This window comes from Saimiri boliviensis, chromosome 7 (genome assembly GCF_048565385.1).
Source record: "Saimiri boliviensis isolate mSaiBol1 chromosome 7, mSaiBol1.pri, whole genome shotgun sequence".
Classification (NCBI taxonomy): Eukaryota; Metazoa; Chordata; class Mammalia; order Primates; family Cebidae; genus Saimiri; species Saimiri boliviensis.
In genome coordinates, this window is record NC_133455.1 from 31,034,720 (window position 1) to 31,053,424 (window position 18,705).

The 18,705-nt window shown below is 42.5% G+C and overlaps 1 protein-coding gene and 1 long non-coding RNA gene across 2 annotated transcripts in view; one reads left to right on the forward strand and one right to left on the reverse strand.

Annotated features, from left to right (window-relative positions):
* The window catches only part of WASHC3 (WASH complex subunit 3), a 104,422-nt gene extending 91,906 nt beyond the window's left edge, over positions 1–12,516 (forward strand). The window contains exons 8-9 of the mRNA XM_074402331.1: positions 6,916–6,983; positions 7,345–12,516. Of these exons, the coding sequence (XP_074258432.1) occupies positions 6,916–6,939 (24 nt within the window). The 3' untranslated portion in view covers positions 6,940–6,983; positions 7,345–12,516. The remainder of the gene's footprint in view (positions 1–6,915; positions 6,984–7,344) is intronic.
* LOC141585080 (uncharacterized) overlaps positions 1–18,705 on the reverse strand; it is a 110,139-nt gene that overhangs the window by 78,391 nt on the left and 13,043 nt on the right. The gene's annotated exons all lie outside the window — the stretch shown is intronic.

The window sequence follows — 18,705 nt, forward strand, 5'->3', positions numbered from 1 at the left end:
TATAGGATCCTTTAAAAGTAAAGGTTTGCTCAATTCTGCTTAAAACCATGAGTATTTGTGACATGAGTCAGCTGGCCTTTTCCGGTCTCAGCTGTGCTCACTCAAGCCTCACTCATGATCATCTGTAAGCTCTGGCAATCTGGGGTAAGCTCTCTCATCTGTGGTGGTTGACTGGTTGTTGGCTAGTTTAGGATAGCTTTAACTGGAATCACTGGGATCTTCTCCATGAATTTTTATCTTCTAAGTATAGCCTAGTGCTATGTCATGAGTGTGTCCCCCAAAAGTCCATATGTTGAAACTTAATCACCAATGTGTTAGTATTAAGAGGTGGAATCTTTAGAAGGCGATTAAGTCATAAAGACAGAGCCCTCATGAATGGGATTCATTATCTTATAAAAGAAGCACGAGGGAACTATTTGCCCCTTTTCTGCCTCCATCTGTTTCACCATGTGAGGACACAGAATTCATTCCATTTAGAGGAAGCAGTGTTCAAGGCACCATCCTGGAAGCAGAGACTGACCCATCACCAGGTGCCAAACCAGCTGACACCTTGGTCTTGTACTTTCCAACCTCCAGAACTGTGAAGAATACATTTCTATTGTTTATAAATTACCCAGTCTCAGGTATTTTCCATAGCAGAAGAAACAGACTAAGAACCTAGACTTGTCCATATAGTGGTAGTAAGTTTACAGCAGGGCAAGCAGAAGTTCACAGGTCTCTTGAGGCCTATGCTCAGAAGTGGTGTACCATCATTTCCACCACCTTTCATTGGCCAAAGCAAATCACAAGACCAGCCCAGATTCAAGAAGTGGGGAAATAGTCTACCTTGAAAGGAAAGAAACTGCAAAGTCATATTGCAAAGATGTGGATATGGGGAAGCCCAAAGGAATATGGCCATCTTTGCAATAAATCTGGAGTAGTGCTTTCTAGAGTACAGAAAGTACACCAGATTGGGACTTGAGAGAACTGAGGTCAGATTCTGACATGGCTGCAAATTCACTCTGTGACCTTATACACACCACTCATCATCTCTGAGCCTCAGACTCCTTAGCTCTAAATTAATACTTTTAAATGTCATATCTGTTCTTGTTTGCATTCAACAAATGTTTATTTCCTTGAAATATCTTGTAACAACTCTTGAAAATACTATTTTCTAATGTGGTATTATTGGGATGAACATAAAGGAAACCATCTGCTTTTTTTTTTCACTCCTTTGACAGGGATTCTAAATATTTGTAATTTACATGAAAAAATTACAACAGTCATTCTGGGTTTCTTTCAAATGTGAAGAAAGAGCAAAGGTTTTGCAAATGAGAATGATAGAAGCCACCTTCATGGGAAAATATTCTAAAGACGATGTTTGCTCAGAATGGCTCAAAAAAATCCCCAAGCCCTTCCCTTCATCAGGCAGTACTGGTAGAGGGGAAGTATAAGAGAGATTCAGGTTAATGAACTCTCTAGAGCATTCTATAATAAGAGTTATAATGACTGGGTTTGTCATACGCTCATCAATCCATTTCCAAATTAAACTAGAAAGACAGTGGTATGAACCTGGCTCTGCCTAGACCTGCCATCAGGGTGATCCTCAAGCAGCATCCTCCCCATGTAGCCCCGAAAAGGCTCTCCAGCATCCACCTTCAGCAATCTTGAAACAGAGTTTGCACAGTTGGGCTGGTGTCATGAGGATCTTCATTCCTTTTAATCAGGTTCCCAGTGCTACATTGGGATGCTTAAAAAGATGGGAAACCAGCCGGGCTCCATGGCTGACACTTGTAATCCCCAGCACTTTGGGAGGCCGAGGTGGGTGGATCACTTGAGCTCAGGAGTTTGAGACCAACAGAGGAAATATAGTGAAATACTATCTCTACAAAAAATATGAAAATAGGTGGGTGTGGTGGAATGCACCTGTGGTCCCAGCTACTCAGAAGGCTGAAGTAGGAGAGAAGAGGATAGCTGGAGCCAAGGAGGCAGAGTTTGCAGTGAGCTGAGATCATGCCACTGTACTCTAGCCTGAGTGACAGAGTGAGACCCTATCTCAAAAAAAAAAAAAAAAAAAAAGACGGGGAACCAATTTAGTTGTAATCATCAGTTGAGTTATTAATCAGTCCTACCATTCCAAATCACTTCACCCTTCCTCCATCCCTTAACTGCCACTTGCCGCTCATTCTTGTTCATATTTTCTCTTCCTCCCCTTTCTTCATCTCGTTCTCTTATTCAAATCCTAATTAGACCTCAGAGCCAGGCTAAATTCCGCTTCTCCCTGGAAGCTTCCCTTAACAACTACAGGGCTCTCTGACATCTGCCACACAAGCATGGGTTACCCAAAAGGGCAAACGAGTATGAGTATGTGTTCAAGAAGTAACATTTATTCTGCATGGTATGGGGATAAAGCACACACACAAAAAGTATATGTTTTTTTTTGTTTCTGACCTTTAGAGCTCTTAATTTTGTTGATCTTTCCTCTGAAACTGTATTTTACTTGTGTTTGCCATAGATATGAACATGTAATTGTATATTGTCATGTGTATGTGTATGGTCTAGTAGCTGAGAATATGTATTTTGATTTGTGTGGTTGGAATCTTAACTCTGACACTTGACTAGTTCTCTGATTTTGGCAAAGCATTTGTGGTAGATAGTCTCCAATCGTGGCTGTCATCAACTCCTTCCCTCCCATACATTCACACCATTTCTCCACTGGAAGGTAAAATTTGTTTCTCCTTCCCTCAAATCTTGGTGAGCCTGTGACTGCTTTGATCACTAGATAGTGGCAGAAGAGACATTCTGAGATTTCTGAGTTCGAGTCTTAAAAGAACTACAAGTTTACATGTCTTTACTCTTGGAATGCCCCCTTTTGGAACACAGCTGCCATCCTGTGAAAAGTACATGGAGAAACAAGCATGGGTATGTGCCCTTGTGGACGGTCCCAGCTGTGTTCCCAGCTGACAACCAGCATCAACCGCCAGCCATACATGGGAGCCATCTTGCATGTTCCAACCCAGTTGAGCCTTTAAATAAATACAGCCCCAGACATCAGCATGTAGGGTAGAAGAACCACCCAGCCCAGCCCAGTTAACTCACAGAATCATGACCTAATAAAATGGTGGTTGTTTCAAGCCACTAAGTTCTGAGGGTTGTTTATTATACAGCATAGATAACTTCCATCTTAAACAGTATTTAAACTCACTAAGATTTGGTTTCTTCCTCTGTAAAATTGGGTCAATAATAGTACCTGTCTCATAGAATTGTTGTGAGGATAAATGAAGTTATATGTATGGTAAGTGCTTAGGGCTAGTATGTTACTTATTTACATGAGAAAGAAAATGGGTGGAGCAAACATTTATTGGACAGCTAGTAGGTTGGTGCAAAAGTAATCGTAGTTTGTGCCATTACTTTTATTTTTATTTTATTTTATTTCATTTATTTTTATTTTATTTTATTTTATTTTTTTTGAGATGGAGTTTTGCTCTTGTTACCCAAACTGGAGTGCAATGGCGTGATATCGGCTCACCGCAACCTCCGCCTCCTGGGTTCAGGCAATTCTCCTGCCTCAGCCTCCTGAGTAGCTGGGATTACAGGAACATGCCACCATGCCCAGCTAATTTTTTGCATTTTTTTTTTTTAGTAGAGACGGGGTTTCACCATGTGGACCAGGATGGTCTCAATCTCTTGACCTCGTGATCCACCTGTCTCGGCCTCCCAACGTGCTGGGATTACAGGCTTGAGCCACTGCACCCAGCTATTTCATTTATTTTATTTGAGACAGAGTCTAACCCCGTCACCCAGGCTGGAGTGCAATGGCACAATCTCGGCTCACCACAACCTCTACCTTCTGGGTTCAAGTGATTCTCCTGCCTCAGCCTCCTGAGTAGCTGGGAGTATAGGCACATGCCACTGAGTCTGGCAAATTTTTGTATTTTTAGTAGAGACAGGGTTTTATCATGTTGGCCAGGCTGATCTTGAACTCCTGACTGTGGGCCAAGATGGCCAGGGGCAGACCTATGTTATTTCTAGTTAAATAATTACAAGCTTGTATCATGTGAGCCATCTGCCTGGGCCTCCCAAAGTGTCGGGATTACAGGCATGAGCCAATGCACCTGGCCTGCTATTACTTTTAAACAGCAAAGACCACAGTTACCTTTGCATCAACCTAATACCACTAATACTGCTACTATGTGCCACAGGCCCTATGCTACATTTTCACGTACGTGATCTCTCTTGTTCTTCTCAAAAACCTTGTTAGGCACACGTTTTTGCCCTCAGCATTGAGCTGAGATTCAGAGAGGTTAAGTGGTTTACCCAGGGTCTTACAGCCAGCAGGTAGTGCAAGTAGGCTTCAAACCCCTGGCTGCCTCACTGCAAAGCTCATTCCTTTTTTCTACTTTTCCACACACTTTGGATAGAGGGGCTTCCCGAAATCTTCCAAAGTGTGGTAACTCTTTTCAGCAAGAAATTACATAATCAGTCAGATCCTATGCAACCCAACCAATATTCTGCTTCTAATAGGAATACTAAAGAAAATTTAAAAACCTTCTCCAAAGCATTTCACTTCTACTAAGAAAAGAATTTACAAATCTAGTAACAAAGAATCTAGATAAATCTTTCACGGAACTAGTTACTTTTAGCTTATGCCACTTCTCTGGGAAGCAATTTCCAGGCATCTAAAGTGGTATTTCCTTTTATTTTCTCTAAAATATTACCTTAAACCCTCCAGGAAAAGCTGTCCCCTTCATGCCTGTATACATTGCTACTTAATATATAAATGAGAAGTAATGTACCTTTTCTCATAGAGCCAGTTGGCTTGGTAAGTTCAGTACAAAGCTGACAAGAAAACCTAAACTAGGTCCCCCATACCAGGCCTCTGACATCCTGGCTGCAAGCTCACCAGAGATCTGTGTCCAATAATAAAATCCTCCTCAAATTTGGGAGCACTCAGCTTATTCCTGCCTTCTCAATCTTTTAAGTTTCTCCCTCCCATGCTCCTTCTTTTCCTTTCCCCAGTCTCTTGCAAAATCTTGTTCCAAAATGTCAGTCAACCATCAGCTAATGGGATCAAAAGTTGCCTCACAATCACAAACCTCCTGGTCCCAGCCAAGCCCCCCCACCCACCATCATATCCAGTATCCCAAGATGAACTCCCATCCTCCATGATGTAAGAAGACATTTCAGAAAACTCATTCGTTATTTTTTTCGAAAGACCAAGGAAAGAAAATGTTACGACCAAGGAAATTGTTGGTGGGTCATTGGCTGGGACACTGACATTCAAACATTGAACAATTAATTTGAGGATAATATAAACAGGTTTCATTATACAAATTTTAGGAATATGATATGAATAGTCTGTTGTTTTGAATTCTAGAATGTCCCTCCCCATACGGCACACCATCCCCCTGCCTATGAGCTGGCACTTCTCACCACTCTCTCTCCTGCTGACTGTTTTCTCCATCCCTGTCTGCTGTTAAGAGTACAAATGAACTCACTCTGTGACTGGCTTCATGTGGTTGCCTTGCCTACATTTATTCTGGTTTTCTATTGCGTTGCTGACACATTTTTAAGAGTTCCATTATGCTGGAGCTTTTTTTATTTCTACTCTCTTCAGAAAAAAAAAATGACTTTTCAAAAGAAACGTCTTTTAAAAAATGTTTTTGTTTAAAGAAATAAGGTTCCCTCTGGTTCTTTGTCCTCTTTCACAATTACAGCCATGTAATCCATGAGGAATCCATTAATGTGTAAGAGGCTTCGAAGCTGCTATGTGTGTGTACGCATGTGTGTATGTGTGTGCACGCACTGTTTTTTCTTACTCTTTCTTTCAGAATATTGCTGCTGCCAACCACTGATTTAGGAATGTTTAGGGGTATATGCCAACTCAATAATCAAAATCATTTTAGTACTGGGAACCCAACCACAGTCTCTGCAGACCAGTGGAATTTATTGCTTGCTCCAGTTACGTTAAGTAATAGTACCAACAGCATTTTGAATTAAGAAGAGTCTGATAAGATGTGATAGAACGTCAGGATAATTCATCTTGATCATAAAACAGTGCTTGTTTTTCAATCTGAAATGATAAAAGCACAAACAGCCTGATGATCATGTTCTTCATCCCTTAACCTGGGATGGGAATATGATCCATAACTCTCTTCAGGAAAGAAGCTCAGTAAAAACTGATGGTTTTCTGCTACACACACGTCCCTGTTTTTATTCCACAAATACTTATCTAATACCTATTGGGAGCCAAGCACCATGCTAAGCACTGGGACCACAGTGGAGAAGAGAATAAACACAATTCCTGCCACATGGCACTCACCAAGGGAAGCTATCTTGGCTGCGTCAATTACTTGCTAAGACATTTGAGACACATACAAAACAGTCATGTTGAGGCTTGTGGACTCTGGAGTCCAACATAACTGTGTTCTGTTCCAGATTAGACCACTCCAAGCTATTTTATCTTGAGCAACTTACGCAGCCTTGCTTAGTTTCAGATTCGTAAATTGCAGTACTTACCTCATAAGGTTATTTCTAGGATTAATTGGAAAAATGCTTGTACAGCTTTTAGCAAAGTGCCTCGTTAGCCAGTAATAGTAGTAGCAGTAATAATAGTAGTAATAATAGATGGGCCATATCTGGGGTCCCCAAACCCCAGGACACAGACCAATACTGGTTACTGGTCCCTGGCCTGTTAGGAACTGTGCTGCACAGCAGAAGGTGAGTGGCAGGCAAGTGAGAGAAGCTTCATCTGTGTTCATAGCCACTCTCCATCACTCACATCACTGTCTGAGCTCTGCCTCCTGTCAGACCAGTAGCAGCATGACATTCTCATAGAGGCACGGACCCTATTGCGAACCGGACATAGGAGGGATCTAGGTTGTGCACTCCATATGAGAATCTAATGCTTGATGATCTGTCACTGTCTCCCTTTAGCCCCAGATGGGATGGACCATCTAACTGCAGGAAAACAAGCTGAGGGCTCCCACTGATTCCACGTTATGGTGAGTTGTATAATTATTTCATTATATATTACAATGTAATAATAACGGAAATAAAGTGCACAATAAATGTAACGTGCTTGAATCATCCTGAAATCACCCCGCCCCCCACAGTGGTCCATGGAAAAATTGTCTTCCATGAAACTGGTCCCTGGGTGCCAAAAAGCTTGGGGACCACTGGGCCATGTGAACCTTCAGTAGAATAGGCTGTTTCCTTTTCCTTGGTATTTCAAATTCATGGCTCCACCTGTCACCAGCAGGTCACAGATCCATCCTGCCCTAGGATTCTTTTGCATTTGAGGAAGAGAGAGAAAAAAAAGGCTTGTCTAATGCTCAGAAACCCATCTTCTGCCTCCTCTTGCAGTGCCTCCTCTTGCCCATGGAAGGAATCTAGCTTCTTGGCCCTTCACTGCCCAACCCAGTTTAGTGGCTGGCCACTCCACAGAGAGGATCCTCCACACTACCTGAGCCCTGATGTCTCTGGCTCCAAAGGATGCAGCTCTGCTCATCCCCCCTGAGACCCATCATGAGTTGCTGTGGCTGTGGAAGCCTGCCATCCTGGGATGGAGACTGTTCCCACTGCCCTGTCCCTTCAGTTTCAGCAGGAGAATGATCCTGCTCCATGTGGATCCCTGAAGCAGCAGATCTGGAACCTCCTGTGATGCTGGGGCCTTCAGGGACCAGAAAAACCCATCTCAATGATGAATCCTGGGCTTTTTTTTCCCCTTGGGACAGTCCTAGTTTCAAACATTTACCTCGGAAAGAGCACTCAACAGCTGCCATGTGGCTGCCCTGAGGTTTGGGCTGAAACAACATGACCATTATACCTACTCAGACCCCTCTCAAGAATGGTCTCTAGGTTCTCCTTGGCACAATGGAGTATGATTGGGCTACTCTGCCCAAACTGTGATTTGGGGCATATAGCTATGCCTTGCCTGGTTCCTCTGTACCTAGTCTCTCCAGTGGCTACCTCTTCTATTCAGCGGGACAGAGAAGCTCTCTTGGTTTTTATTCTAAGAATCCAGGTGCAAAACAAACAAAACAGCTCATGGTAGCTAATCTGCCCCCTGCCTTCTCTATGAAATGGGCAGGAAGAAAACATCCCCCTTGACCCTGCCTAGCCCACACATTCCTAAGGGATCTTACTGTAGCCAGCTTGTGAGAGGAGAGTAAGTCTAAAGGAAAGAACCGTGAGTTTCCTCCTAACAATAATAGCTCTATTCATTCAACACTTACTGAGTGCCCAGTTACATACTTGGTGCTAGAAGACAGATATATCCCAGCAGCCTTCTTGGTAGTTTAGCAAGTCACTGGCTAAGCAGGTCTGTATTAGTTCAAGGGAAAAACAGGCTGATGCCAGAGGCTGAACTCTAGAAGCTCTCTATTCTAACAAGGCTGCTTCCTCAACCAAGAAGTTCCTACTATCTGCAGTGTGGTAGATATCCTCTGCCATCGTTTCTCATAAATACATAGAGCAGTAAGGGGCAGGGTCCTTTCCCAGGAGCCCCTGCCAGGAAGCCAGTATCCAGCTCTGGCTGACCAAGTACACAGCTTTCTGTTGATGATTATAGCGAGGGTGCTATGCATTCTGCTGCCACTCCACATCGAGGCATCCCCAGTAAACCATACTTCACTTTCTGCTACTTGTGAGTTGTTAGGTGTGTATTTATGTCACCTTGGCATGGCAACATCAGATCCCAGCAGATTAGCCATGCCAGTGTGAACTCAACGTCCTCATGCATAAAGAATTCACAGTCTTGTGGAAAAGAAATCAAAGACAATAATAGATGCAAATACATGTATAGACATTTCTTATTTTAAAAGGTGACTTTAACAGGCTATTAATCTACCCCTACTCCATACAACATATGCACTATGTGCAGTGATTGTAGTCTTAATTAAGATGCATACTTCTGCCTGCTTAGCAAAGTCCTGTAGGACCACTCCTTTGAAAAACATAAAAAGACCAGAACTGGTTCCTGGACCCTCACTTTTGTTCTCCAGGTATTAAAACAAACAAACAAACAAACAAAAACCCTTCAGAAAACTTTATCCCAACAAGGACTTCCACTAGGAAGAAACCCCAAAGGAGGATGCTATGATCTGAATGGTTGTGTACCCCCAAAATTCACATTTTGAAATCTTAACCCCCAAGGTGATGGTGGTGAGTCCTTTGGGAGGTAATGAAGTCATGAGAATGGGATTAGTGCCCTCATAAAAAGAGACCTGAAAGAGTTCCCTTGTCCTTTCCAACATGTGAGTTACAGCAGACGGTACCACCTGTGAATCAGGAAGTAGATTTTCACTAGACACTGAATCTGCCAGATCTTAATTTAAACTTCCCAGCCTCTAGAACTGTGAGAAATAAGTTTCTACAGGAGGCCAACAAACATATGAAAAAATGCTTATCATCATTGGTCATTAGAGAAATGCAAATAAAAACCACATTGAGATACCATCTCACACCAGTTAGAATGGCAATCATTAAAAAATCTGGAAACAACAGATGCTGGAGAGGATGTGGAGGAATAGGAACACTTTTACACCATTGGTGGGAATGTAAATTAATTCAACCATTGTGGAAGACAGTGTGGTGATTCCTCAATGACCTAAAAATAGAAATCCCTTTTGACCCAGTTTCTACTGTTTCTAAGCACCCAATTTATGGTATACTGTCACTAGAGCTTGAATGGACTAAGACAGAGGGGATCTTCACTTAAAGGGAGCTAATTTTGATGGAGAATGGGCCACTAACTCAAGTATACTCTATGTGTTGTTTTATTTTTGAGACAGAGTATTAATCTGTTGCCCAGGCTGGAGTACAGTGGCACAATCTCAGCTCAGTGCAACCTCTGCCTCCTGGGTTCAAGCGATTCTCCTGCCTCAGCCTCCTGAGTAGCTGGGTTTACAGGCACGAGCCACCACGACTGGCTAATTTTTGTATTTTTAGTAGAGACAGGGTTTCACCATGTTGGCCAGGCTGGTCTCAAACACCTGAACTCAGGTGATCCCCGTGCCTTGGCTCCCACAGTGCTGGGATTACAGGTGTAAGCCATTGCACCTGGCATTAATTCGTTACTTGCATTGACTCATTTAAGAAATTTAACAGAAAATGCTAAGTTTTTGTTACACCCCCCAAATAATGTTTCCACATGAGCAGACACTCCAGTGGGGATGAAAACATAGCAGTTGGCCCCTTGAAGTGAGATGGCAAACCTAGGAAGATACTCAGGCCTGGGCTGCCACATTCAGGTTATACCTTACACAAGAGAGGGGGGCTGAGGGGAAGAGAGGCTGAAATTGACTCCTCTCTTAGCTTGTGTGGCTGAAGCACCCAGCAGAAGGGGTACGATGCTTTTATTTCACACAAAAAGATTCTACCACCCTCCAAGCCTGGAGAAGCCCACGTTTTTCTAATTCATCTGCCCAGAGGCTCTCCTTTTTATAATCTGTAATTTGAATGTGCTAACAGGTACCCTAACTTCCCTCAAAACTTTCTGAACTTGACGGTTCTGAGGGCAAGTGGGGGATCCAACTATTAATAATTTGAAGCATCCACCCTTCAATTGGAAATGGCATCTTCTTAAAAGCCTCAGACTTATTTTGGACTCTGATCTTCTACCAGGGGGTAACAGGGAGCTTTAGAAAATGATGGGCTCTATTCATTTAGGGATTTTTAAAAATTATTATTACATTTTTTATTGTCGATCACTGTAAATTCATATGCAGTTGTAAGAGGTAATACAGAAAGATCCCATACATCCTTTACCCAAGGTTTATTTTTGTAAACCAACATTTGTTTAGCATTAGAAAAACAAAGATGTTTTAGAAGAAATCCTAGCCCCTTAGGACCTTCTATTCTCATGATAAAGACAGACACAGAAGGTCTTTTTGATGAAGTTCATTATGCAAAGTGCCCAGAGTAAAGTGAACACCTCAGAGAAAGAGTCCTAGGCAGTGTCTTAGGGGATGAGCAAGAGTTTTCCAAGGGCAGTGGATGTTAGAAGGGCAGTCTGGGCAGAGAAAACAGCATGGGTCAAGGCTCAGAAGTAGGAAGTAACATGGGGTGTGCTGGGGGCCATTCAAGAAAGTCAGCATGAATCTGAGCAAAACATTCAAGGATGAGAGTTCACAGGCATCCTGAGAACAAGAAGGGAATGTTGTGTGATCCTGACTTCCCATGTTCTATGCTGGGGAAATGAAAAGCAGATGGGAAATATGCTCCCAAACATGGCTAGAGAATGGCTCTCAGAGAAGCAGGAGAGAATCTCATTTAGAACTGAAGAGCCTGCAGAGACCTCACTTGCAACCACTGGGATAATAGAGTCTATCTTCCTTCTGTGACCTTCACTCAAAGCCAAGGACAGGAAGTCTAGCCCACATCCTTCCAGCAAAGCAAAAAATTCTTCTCCTGCCTAAGGGCAGCAATTGGAACAAAATAGAGTCCCCCTCTACCAATCTGGGCTGCTAAGCCCAACTGTCCTTGGTTCTCATGTGGTATGGAGAATGTCCTGAAGTCCTTCAAGGGCCCAGTGAAGGATAAAGAAGGTAGATGGTATGCTGGCAAGTTCAGCAGAGGGTTACCAAAGTGGGAGCTTGTGGGGCATACCACCTGGGCTGGTGACCAAATGGGAATCCCCACAACTTTAAGGAAATACACAACCTCAGAGAGCTGAGATGAGGCAAGTTACCCAGGAGGCCCCAAACTCTTGCTGAGCTAAGAGACAGCATACCAAGAGTATTATTCTAGCCACAGATGTTTGCAGGAGGTGGCAGTAGAGTGAAGAGTGACAGAGTAGATGGGGAAATCACTTCTTCAAAACTGGTGAAGATCTGGCATGAGACCAGCACAAAGATTGGCATTCCAACCACCCACCACCACAGCAACACAGTCAGCAAACCCCAACAAGCCACTTGGAGCAGAAGACAGAGGGGACACTGAGATACTTAAATCTAAGTTTCCTTGTTACTGGGATGGAGGATTAGGTAATTTACATATACACATTAAAAAAGAAGCTTCATTTTCTTTGAATAAATGAACATTTTATGTATAAAGGATCAACCTTCTGCATGTTTTAAGAAATCCCTGGCCAGGTTTTGAAAGAAACAAGTCTATTCTTATTCAGAATAGGGGTTCCATGCTGGTTAATGACTTCTGAATGATGCCATAATCCCTGCCAGTGTTAAAATATTCTCTAAAATAAGCCTGTTCAACCCGCAGTGCATGGCTGCATGCAGCCAGGATGACTTTGAATGCGGCCCAACACAAATTTGTAAACTTTCTTAAAACATTATGAGATTTTTTTGTGATTTTTTTTAGCGCATCGGCTATTATTAGTGTATTTTATGTGTGGCCGAAGACTACACATAAAAAAATTGGTGGCCTAATTCTTCTTCTTCGAATGTGAGTCAGGGAATCCAAAAGACTGGACACACCTGCTCTATAATATTCAGTAGAATAAGAGATGAGCTCCTTTTTGCTAATCTATCCCCAGGTCCAAAGAAGTGACAGCTCCTGGTACATCTCCAGAAAGCGGCGATATGACCTACTCCTTTTTTTTTTTTTTTTTTTTTTTTTTTTTTTGAGACAGAGTCTCACTCCGTCACCAGGCACCAGGCTGGAGTACAGTGGCATGACCTCAGCTCACTGCAACCTCCGCCTCTCGGGTTCAAGCAATTCTCCTGCCTCAGCCTCCCGAGTAGCTGGGACTACAGGCATGTCCCACCACGCCCAGCTAATTTTTTTGTATTTTTAGTAGAGACAGGGTTTCACCACGTTGGCCAGGATGGTCTCGATCTCTTGACCTCGTGATCCGCCCACCTTAGCCTCCCAAAGTGCTGGGATTACATGACCCACTCCTTTATAAGAGGACAAGAGTAGATCTTGTATCTGTGAACTGGTTTACTTCAGGACAACCTGATTTTGTAGTATTCCACTTGAAGTTGAAAGTGAAAGAGACAGAAAAAAATGGTGTGGGATAAAGAAGAAAGCAGTGTCCTTTACAGACAGGACGTAGAATTTGGTGGCTTATGAGTCACTGATAGACATATTTTTAGGTGTGTTTTTTAAAGTAAAAAATACATTTCCTTAGTGAGGTTTGCTGTGTTAACAAAACCCCTCCAAATCTCAACGACTCAGAACAAAAATTTTTTGTACCTCTCTGTACTTCTGTCTCATTCCATGAGCCAGGCTGAGAGAGTAATCCCTTCATGAGGCACACCTGGAAAAAAGCAAAAAACCTGGCCAAAATTCACAACGCATCTTAAACATCCAACATAACAGATTCCATATTTATTCACATTTCATTGGCCAAAGTATGTTACATGGCCAAACCCCAGTCCAGTGAGGTGGAGACATAAAATTTCCCCATAGGACGGATAGCAGATCACATGATGATGGACAGGGATGAATAATACTCTTTTTTTTTTTTAATTTCTTGAGACAGAATCTTGCTCTACTGCCCAAGCTGGAGTGCAGTGGTGCAATCTCAGCTCAGTGCAACCGCCGCCTCCCAGGTTCAAGTAATTCTCCTACCTCAGCCTCTCAAGTAGCTGAGATTACAGGCACATGCCACCATGCCTGGCTAATTTTTGTATCGTTAGTAGAGACAGGTTTCACCATGTTCATCAGGCTGATCTCGAACTTCTGACCTCAAATGATCTACCTGCCTCAGCCTCCTAAAGTTCTGGGATTACAGGCGTGAGCCACCATGCCTGGCCAAGTAATACTCTTATAGGGACAGGCTAGGGAGAAATTGAAAAAAATATATGATTTACCATGATGATACAAACTCAATATCGAAAATTTGGAAACCATGGAGAAGAAAAAAGAAAATAATTACCTGCATCCCATAGTTAACATTTTGATATATTTCCTTTCAGTACGTGTGTGTGTGTGTGTGTGTATGTGTGTGTGTGTGTGTGTGTGTGTGTGTGTTTGCAAATACAAATGTAAATTTGGAATTATATAACATATACAAGTACGTACCCACTTTATAGGCTGCTTGTTTATATAGAGTTATATTATTGAATTCTTTCCCACATAATTATTTTCTTAAAATATCATTTTAGTGCCTGCATAATTTTTGTATTAGTTTAGACAAACTAGGTTTTGTAGCAATAGCAAAAAATTCTCAATGTGGCTATATGACTTCATACGGCAAAGGTTTGTTTCCAATTCAAGCTTCACGTCCAGTGCAGGACAGCATTTTGATCACTTTGAAATAGAGCCAGACAGAGCAGCTGATATTTCAGATGTATCTGATCATCAAGCAAGAGGAAAGGAGAATATTGAAAAGCATACGCGTTTTATTAGCCAAAGCAAGCTACGTGGTGTAAAATAAATATATATATTTACACATATATATCTTTAATTTTAATTCCTTCTTTCTTTTTTTTCTTTTTCTTTTCTTTTTTTTTTTTATACAGTCTTTCTCTGTTGCCCAGGCTAGAGTGCAGTGGTACAATCTTGTCTCACTGCAACCTCAGCTTTCTGGGTTCAAACAATTCTCATGGCTCAGCCTCCCAAGTAGCTGGGACTACAGGCATGCGCCACACATCTGACTAATTTTTATATTTTTACTAGAGACAGGGTGTTACCATGTTGGCCAGGCTGGTCTCAAAGTCCTGGCCTTAAGTGATCTGCCCATCTTGGTCTCCCAAAGTGCTGGGATTATAGGCACCAGCCACCATGCCCGGCCAATATATGTGTGTGTGTGTGTGTGTGTGTATATATATATATATATATATATATATATATATATATATATATTAGCAAATGTAGCATAAGCAAAAACTTGACACATGCTTGTGCATTGGGGCTTTTCTCTCTTCATGCTTTTAGAATAATCTAAGATTAACTCAGAGGATGAAAGACCACATGGAGAGATTGGCTGAGCCATCCCAGCTGTCCCATACATACAACCAGCTCCAGCTTAGCCAACTCTGACCAAAAGATTCATCCAGCAAACCATGGATTTTGACAGCATCTTAAGCCACTGAATTTTGGGGTGGTTTGTTATGCGGCAAGAGCTGGCTTATACACATGTTTATTTCTAACTTAATCTGGGAGGGAGCCATAATAGTTTTGCAGAACCTTAATGTCTACCTCAGTATTAAATTTTAAGGATGCGCCATCATTTATTTAAACACTTTTCATTATTCAAATCACACTTTTACCAAATGCGTAACATCACATTTATTACAACTATAAATAAAACTCCCATAAACAGCTTTGTGTATAAATTTTTATCCAAGTTTCTGATTATTTCATAATAATAACAACTTCCACTAAATAATAGACTGGTGGAAAAAGAATCACCAGTTAGATATGTAAGGCTGTTAGTATTTATCAAATTACATGCCAAAAGGATTGTACCAATTTATGTATCTAATGAAAATGTGTAAGCATTCTAAAGGGGAAACCTGGGTTCCCACAGCATTGAAAGCAGTGGCCAGTTCTCACATTTACACATGCCTTATATCTCCCTCAAAGAAACTGGAATGGGCACGGGGTCCCTTCCTGCTCAAATCTTTGACCACCTATTGCTTACCCAATATCACCTCCTGTCAGTACCACAGAAGAAAACCTCTTGTTCCCATTACTTGGCAGAGTTATAGTTTGGGAACACTTAAGTCTGGCATGTTAGGCTTGTTGCTGGTTATAAAATTAAATAAATAGGCTGGGTGCGGTGGCTCACACCTGTAATTGGGAGGTTGAGGCAGGTGGATCACCTGAGGTCAGGAGTTCAAGACCAGCCTGGTCAACATGGTGAAACCCCGTCTCTACCAAAAATATTAAAAAATTAGCCAGGCAGGGTGGTGGGTGCCTGTAATCCCAGCTACTTAGGAGGTTGAAGCAGAAGAATCCCTTGAACCTGGGAGGTGGAGGTTACAGTGAACCAAGATCGTGCCATTGCACTCCAGCCTGGGCAACAAGAGTGAAACTTCGTCTCAAAAAAAAAAAAAAAAAAAAAAAAATTAAATAAGTAAGCATGCATTGCAGGATGTGGGGAGGTAAAGGGAGGTGGCTGGGGTCACTGAAGCTTACGTGTATTCCAAAATGCTTTTCCCAGTGGAAGGAGCAGATATTTCAGAAGACAAGTTTTAACTGTTGGAAGTGCAATTTAAATGTCAAAGGTCTAAGAAATCAGATGTGGAAGTATCAACCCATGAGCCATCCTATTTCCTTTGTAACCAAGAAAAAAATCGCATCATTTTTATTGAGCTAGACTATAATTACAAAGTCAGACTGAACAGCACTTCATGGACACACTACCAAGCCCCTCTGTATTCCCATCTTCCATAGCCACTATTTTTTCATACCCTGCTCTTTGCAGAAGCTTACTTCCAAACAGTGTCACAGGATCCACCTTCTGTCAGCCAATGAACTGGCTACTGGTCTCGTTACTTGGGGTGATGGGACAGATGCAAAAACCTAGTCATAGTTGCTTGCACCCAAGGAACATAAAGTCCTGCTTTTAACTCATCTTTCAGGAAAAGCAGCTGAGTGAAAGAGCAAAGTCCTCATGAAACCCACTACCAACTATTTGAACCTGCCCCTGCGTTAGACAGTGCAGGGGCCAGTCTGTGTCTAACCCAGAGAAAGAACTAGCCAGAAACCACCTGAAGGCTGCAAATACTAAACACATTATGAGGCGACATGTGCCGATGCAATTTGTGTGTGTTATGTCTTCTCTGAAGGTATGTCAACAGAGGAAGAGAACAGAAATGGTTCCCAGTGTGGGCACCCTCCCCTCCTCCACAAATGCAAGCGCTGGGGCAGAGGATGCAAAAGGGCAGAGGAATGAGTGCCCCTAGGAACACAGATCAGATTAGGACTCAGCTCTTGTACTTTGAATTTATCACCAGATAAGAGAGGGGTTTTTAGAGCCGTCTCACTCTTCCAGGTCTACTTGAAGTCCCTTGGATATAGTTACTCCACCGCAAGATCTCAAATCTCCTTAAGGTTCAGTTCGGCCCTGAAGAAATAATGACTCTTTGGAAAGAATGGAAGAGCCCAGAAGCCTCTGGGTTCAAAAAGGCACGGTCTAAACTGACAGCCTACTTTCTAGCCTCAGAGGTGATAAAACTTCACAGACTAGGAGAGAAATCCACCACCGTCAACAGTGTCTGCTGAGGAGTGCTCACTCTCATTGCCCCCATCCCCATAAACAAAAACAGATGTGTGCTCACCAGTATAAACATTCAAAGTCAATATATGCTCCTCTCCGCCAATATAGTTTGGCACCTCAATGTGAGCAAATAGTCTGTGAAGCAGAGTGGAACTTTTCTATAACATGGACGGTGTCAAGTGACAGGGCTCACATCTGTGTATTAGGTTACTTATTATATGAAAAATCCGGAGGATAGACTTTCTGTTTCCCAGGGAATGATTTGAGCTATGACAAATCTGTTGCAATGGAATAAATTGTAATTCCATATCAAAGAAACAAAAGAGCAGCATATGGAAGAGCATGAGTTTGAATCCTGGTTGTAACACGTACTGTTTGTGTAACCTTGGGGAAGTCATTTAAACCCAGTGTTTAACATCTGTAAAATGAGTTTTAATAGTACTTATGTCTCATCTTGTGGGTGGTAAGCATAATAAAATGTGAACTCCTTCTAGGATTCTTCCATGGCACTAGAAGAATTAGGATCTAAAAGTCTGAATGTCTAAGCTTGTCTTTATTCATCCTTTCCACAAATACGTATTGAGTATCTATGGTGTGCCAGAAACAGAGACACAGCAGTGACGACGACAGGCATAACTCAAAGGGACAGGATAGAAAAGGGATGAAACACATGCCAGTTGTTTACTGTGGACTCTTCCTGGATGCAGCCATGTGGCATTTCTCCTTATATCCCACTGATCATAGTAGCAAGAGGGCTGGGCTAGTTGCTATTCTAGGTAGCTTTGTGTCTGGTTATAAACTGGAGCATTTTGGCTGGGCATGGTGGCTCACACCTGTAATCCCAGCACTTTGGGAGGCCAAGGTGGGCAGATCACGAGGTTAGGAGTTCAACACCAGCCTGGCCAACATGGTGAAACCTCGTCTCTACTAAAAATATAAAAATTAGCTGGGTGGGGTGACGGGCACCTGTATTCCCAGATACTGAGGAGGCTGAGGCCGGAATCGCTTGAACCCAGGAGGCAGAGGTTGTAGTGAGCCAAGATCGTGCCATTTTACTCCAGCCTGGGTGACAGGGTGAGACTCTGTCTCAAAAATAAATAAATAAATAAATAATTTAAAAAAATAAATTAGAGCATTTTATTAATCACAGAGTCTACGGTCTTGTGATTTCTCTGCCCCCTGAGATGTGACCCTCCAATATCACTTGCCGCACACTGAGCTTGGGGGTTTCCAAAGTTATTTAAACATAAGATTCCCCTGACACTCCTGTGAAAAGACAGATTCTAAGACCTCACCTCATCCTACTGAAAATCACAGGGGGATTCTGACTCCTTTTCCCTCACTGGAAAAACGGAGCAGAGCAAGCCCTATCACAGTCTTGTATGTGCAGGGGAAATAGCACATGCCAAAGAGCTTTGGAAACCGTGAAGTTCCTCTCTCATGACTGGCATCCAGGCTCACTCTGGAGGTTCAGAGGCAAGGGCCACTCTGAGGCTGTGGCCCAATACAGTGTCCTCCTCCCCACACCTTCTTCCCTTTCTGGGCTTTCTGGAGACAACAATCAGAAGCCACCCACGTCCATTTGAACCTAA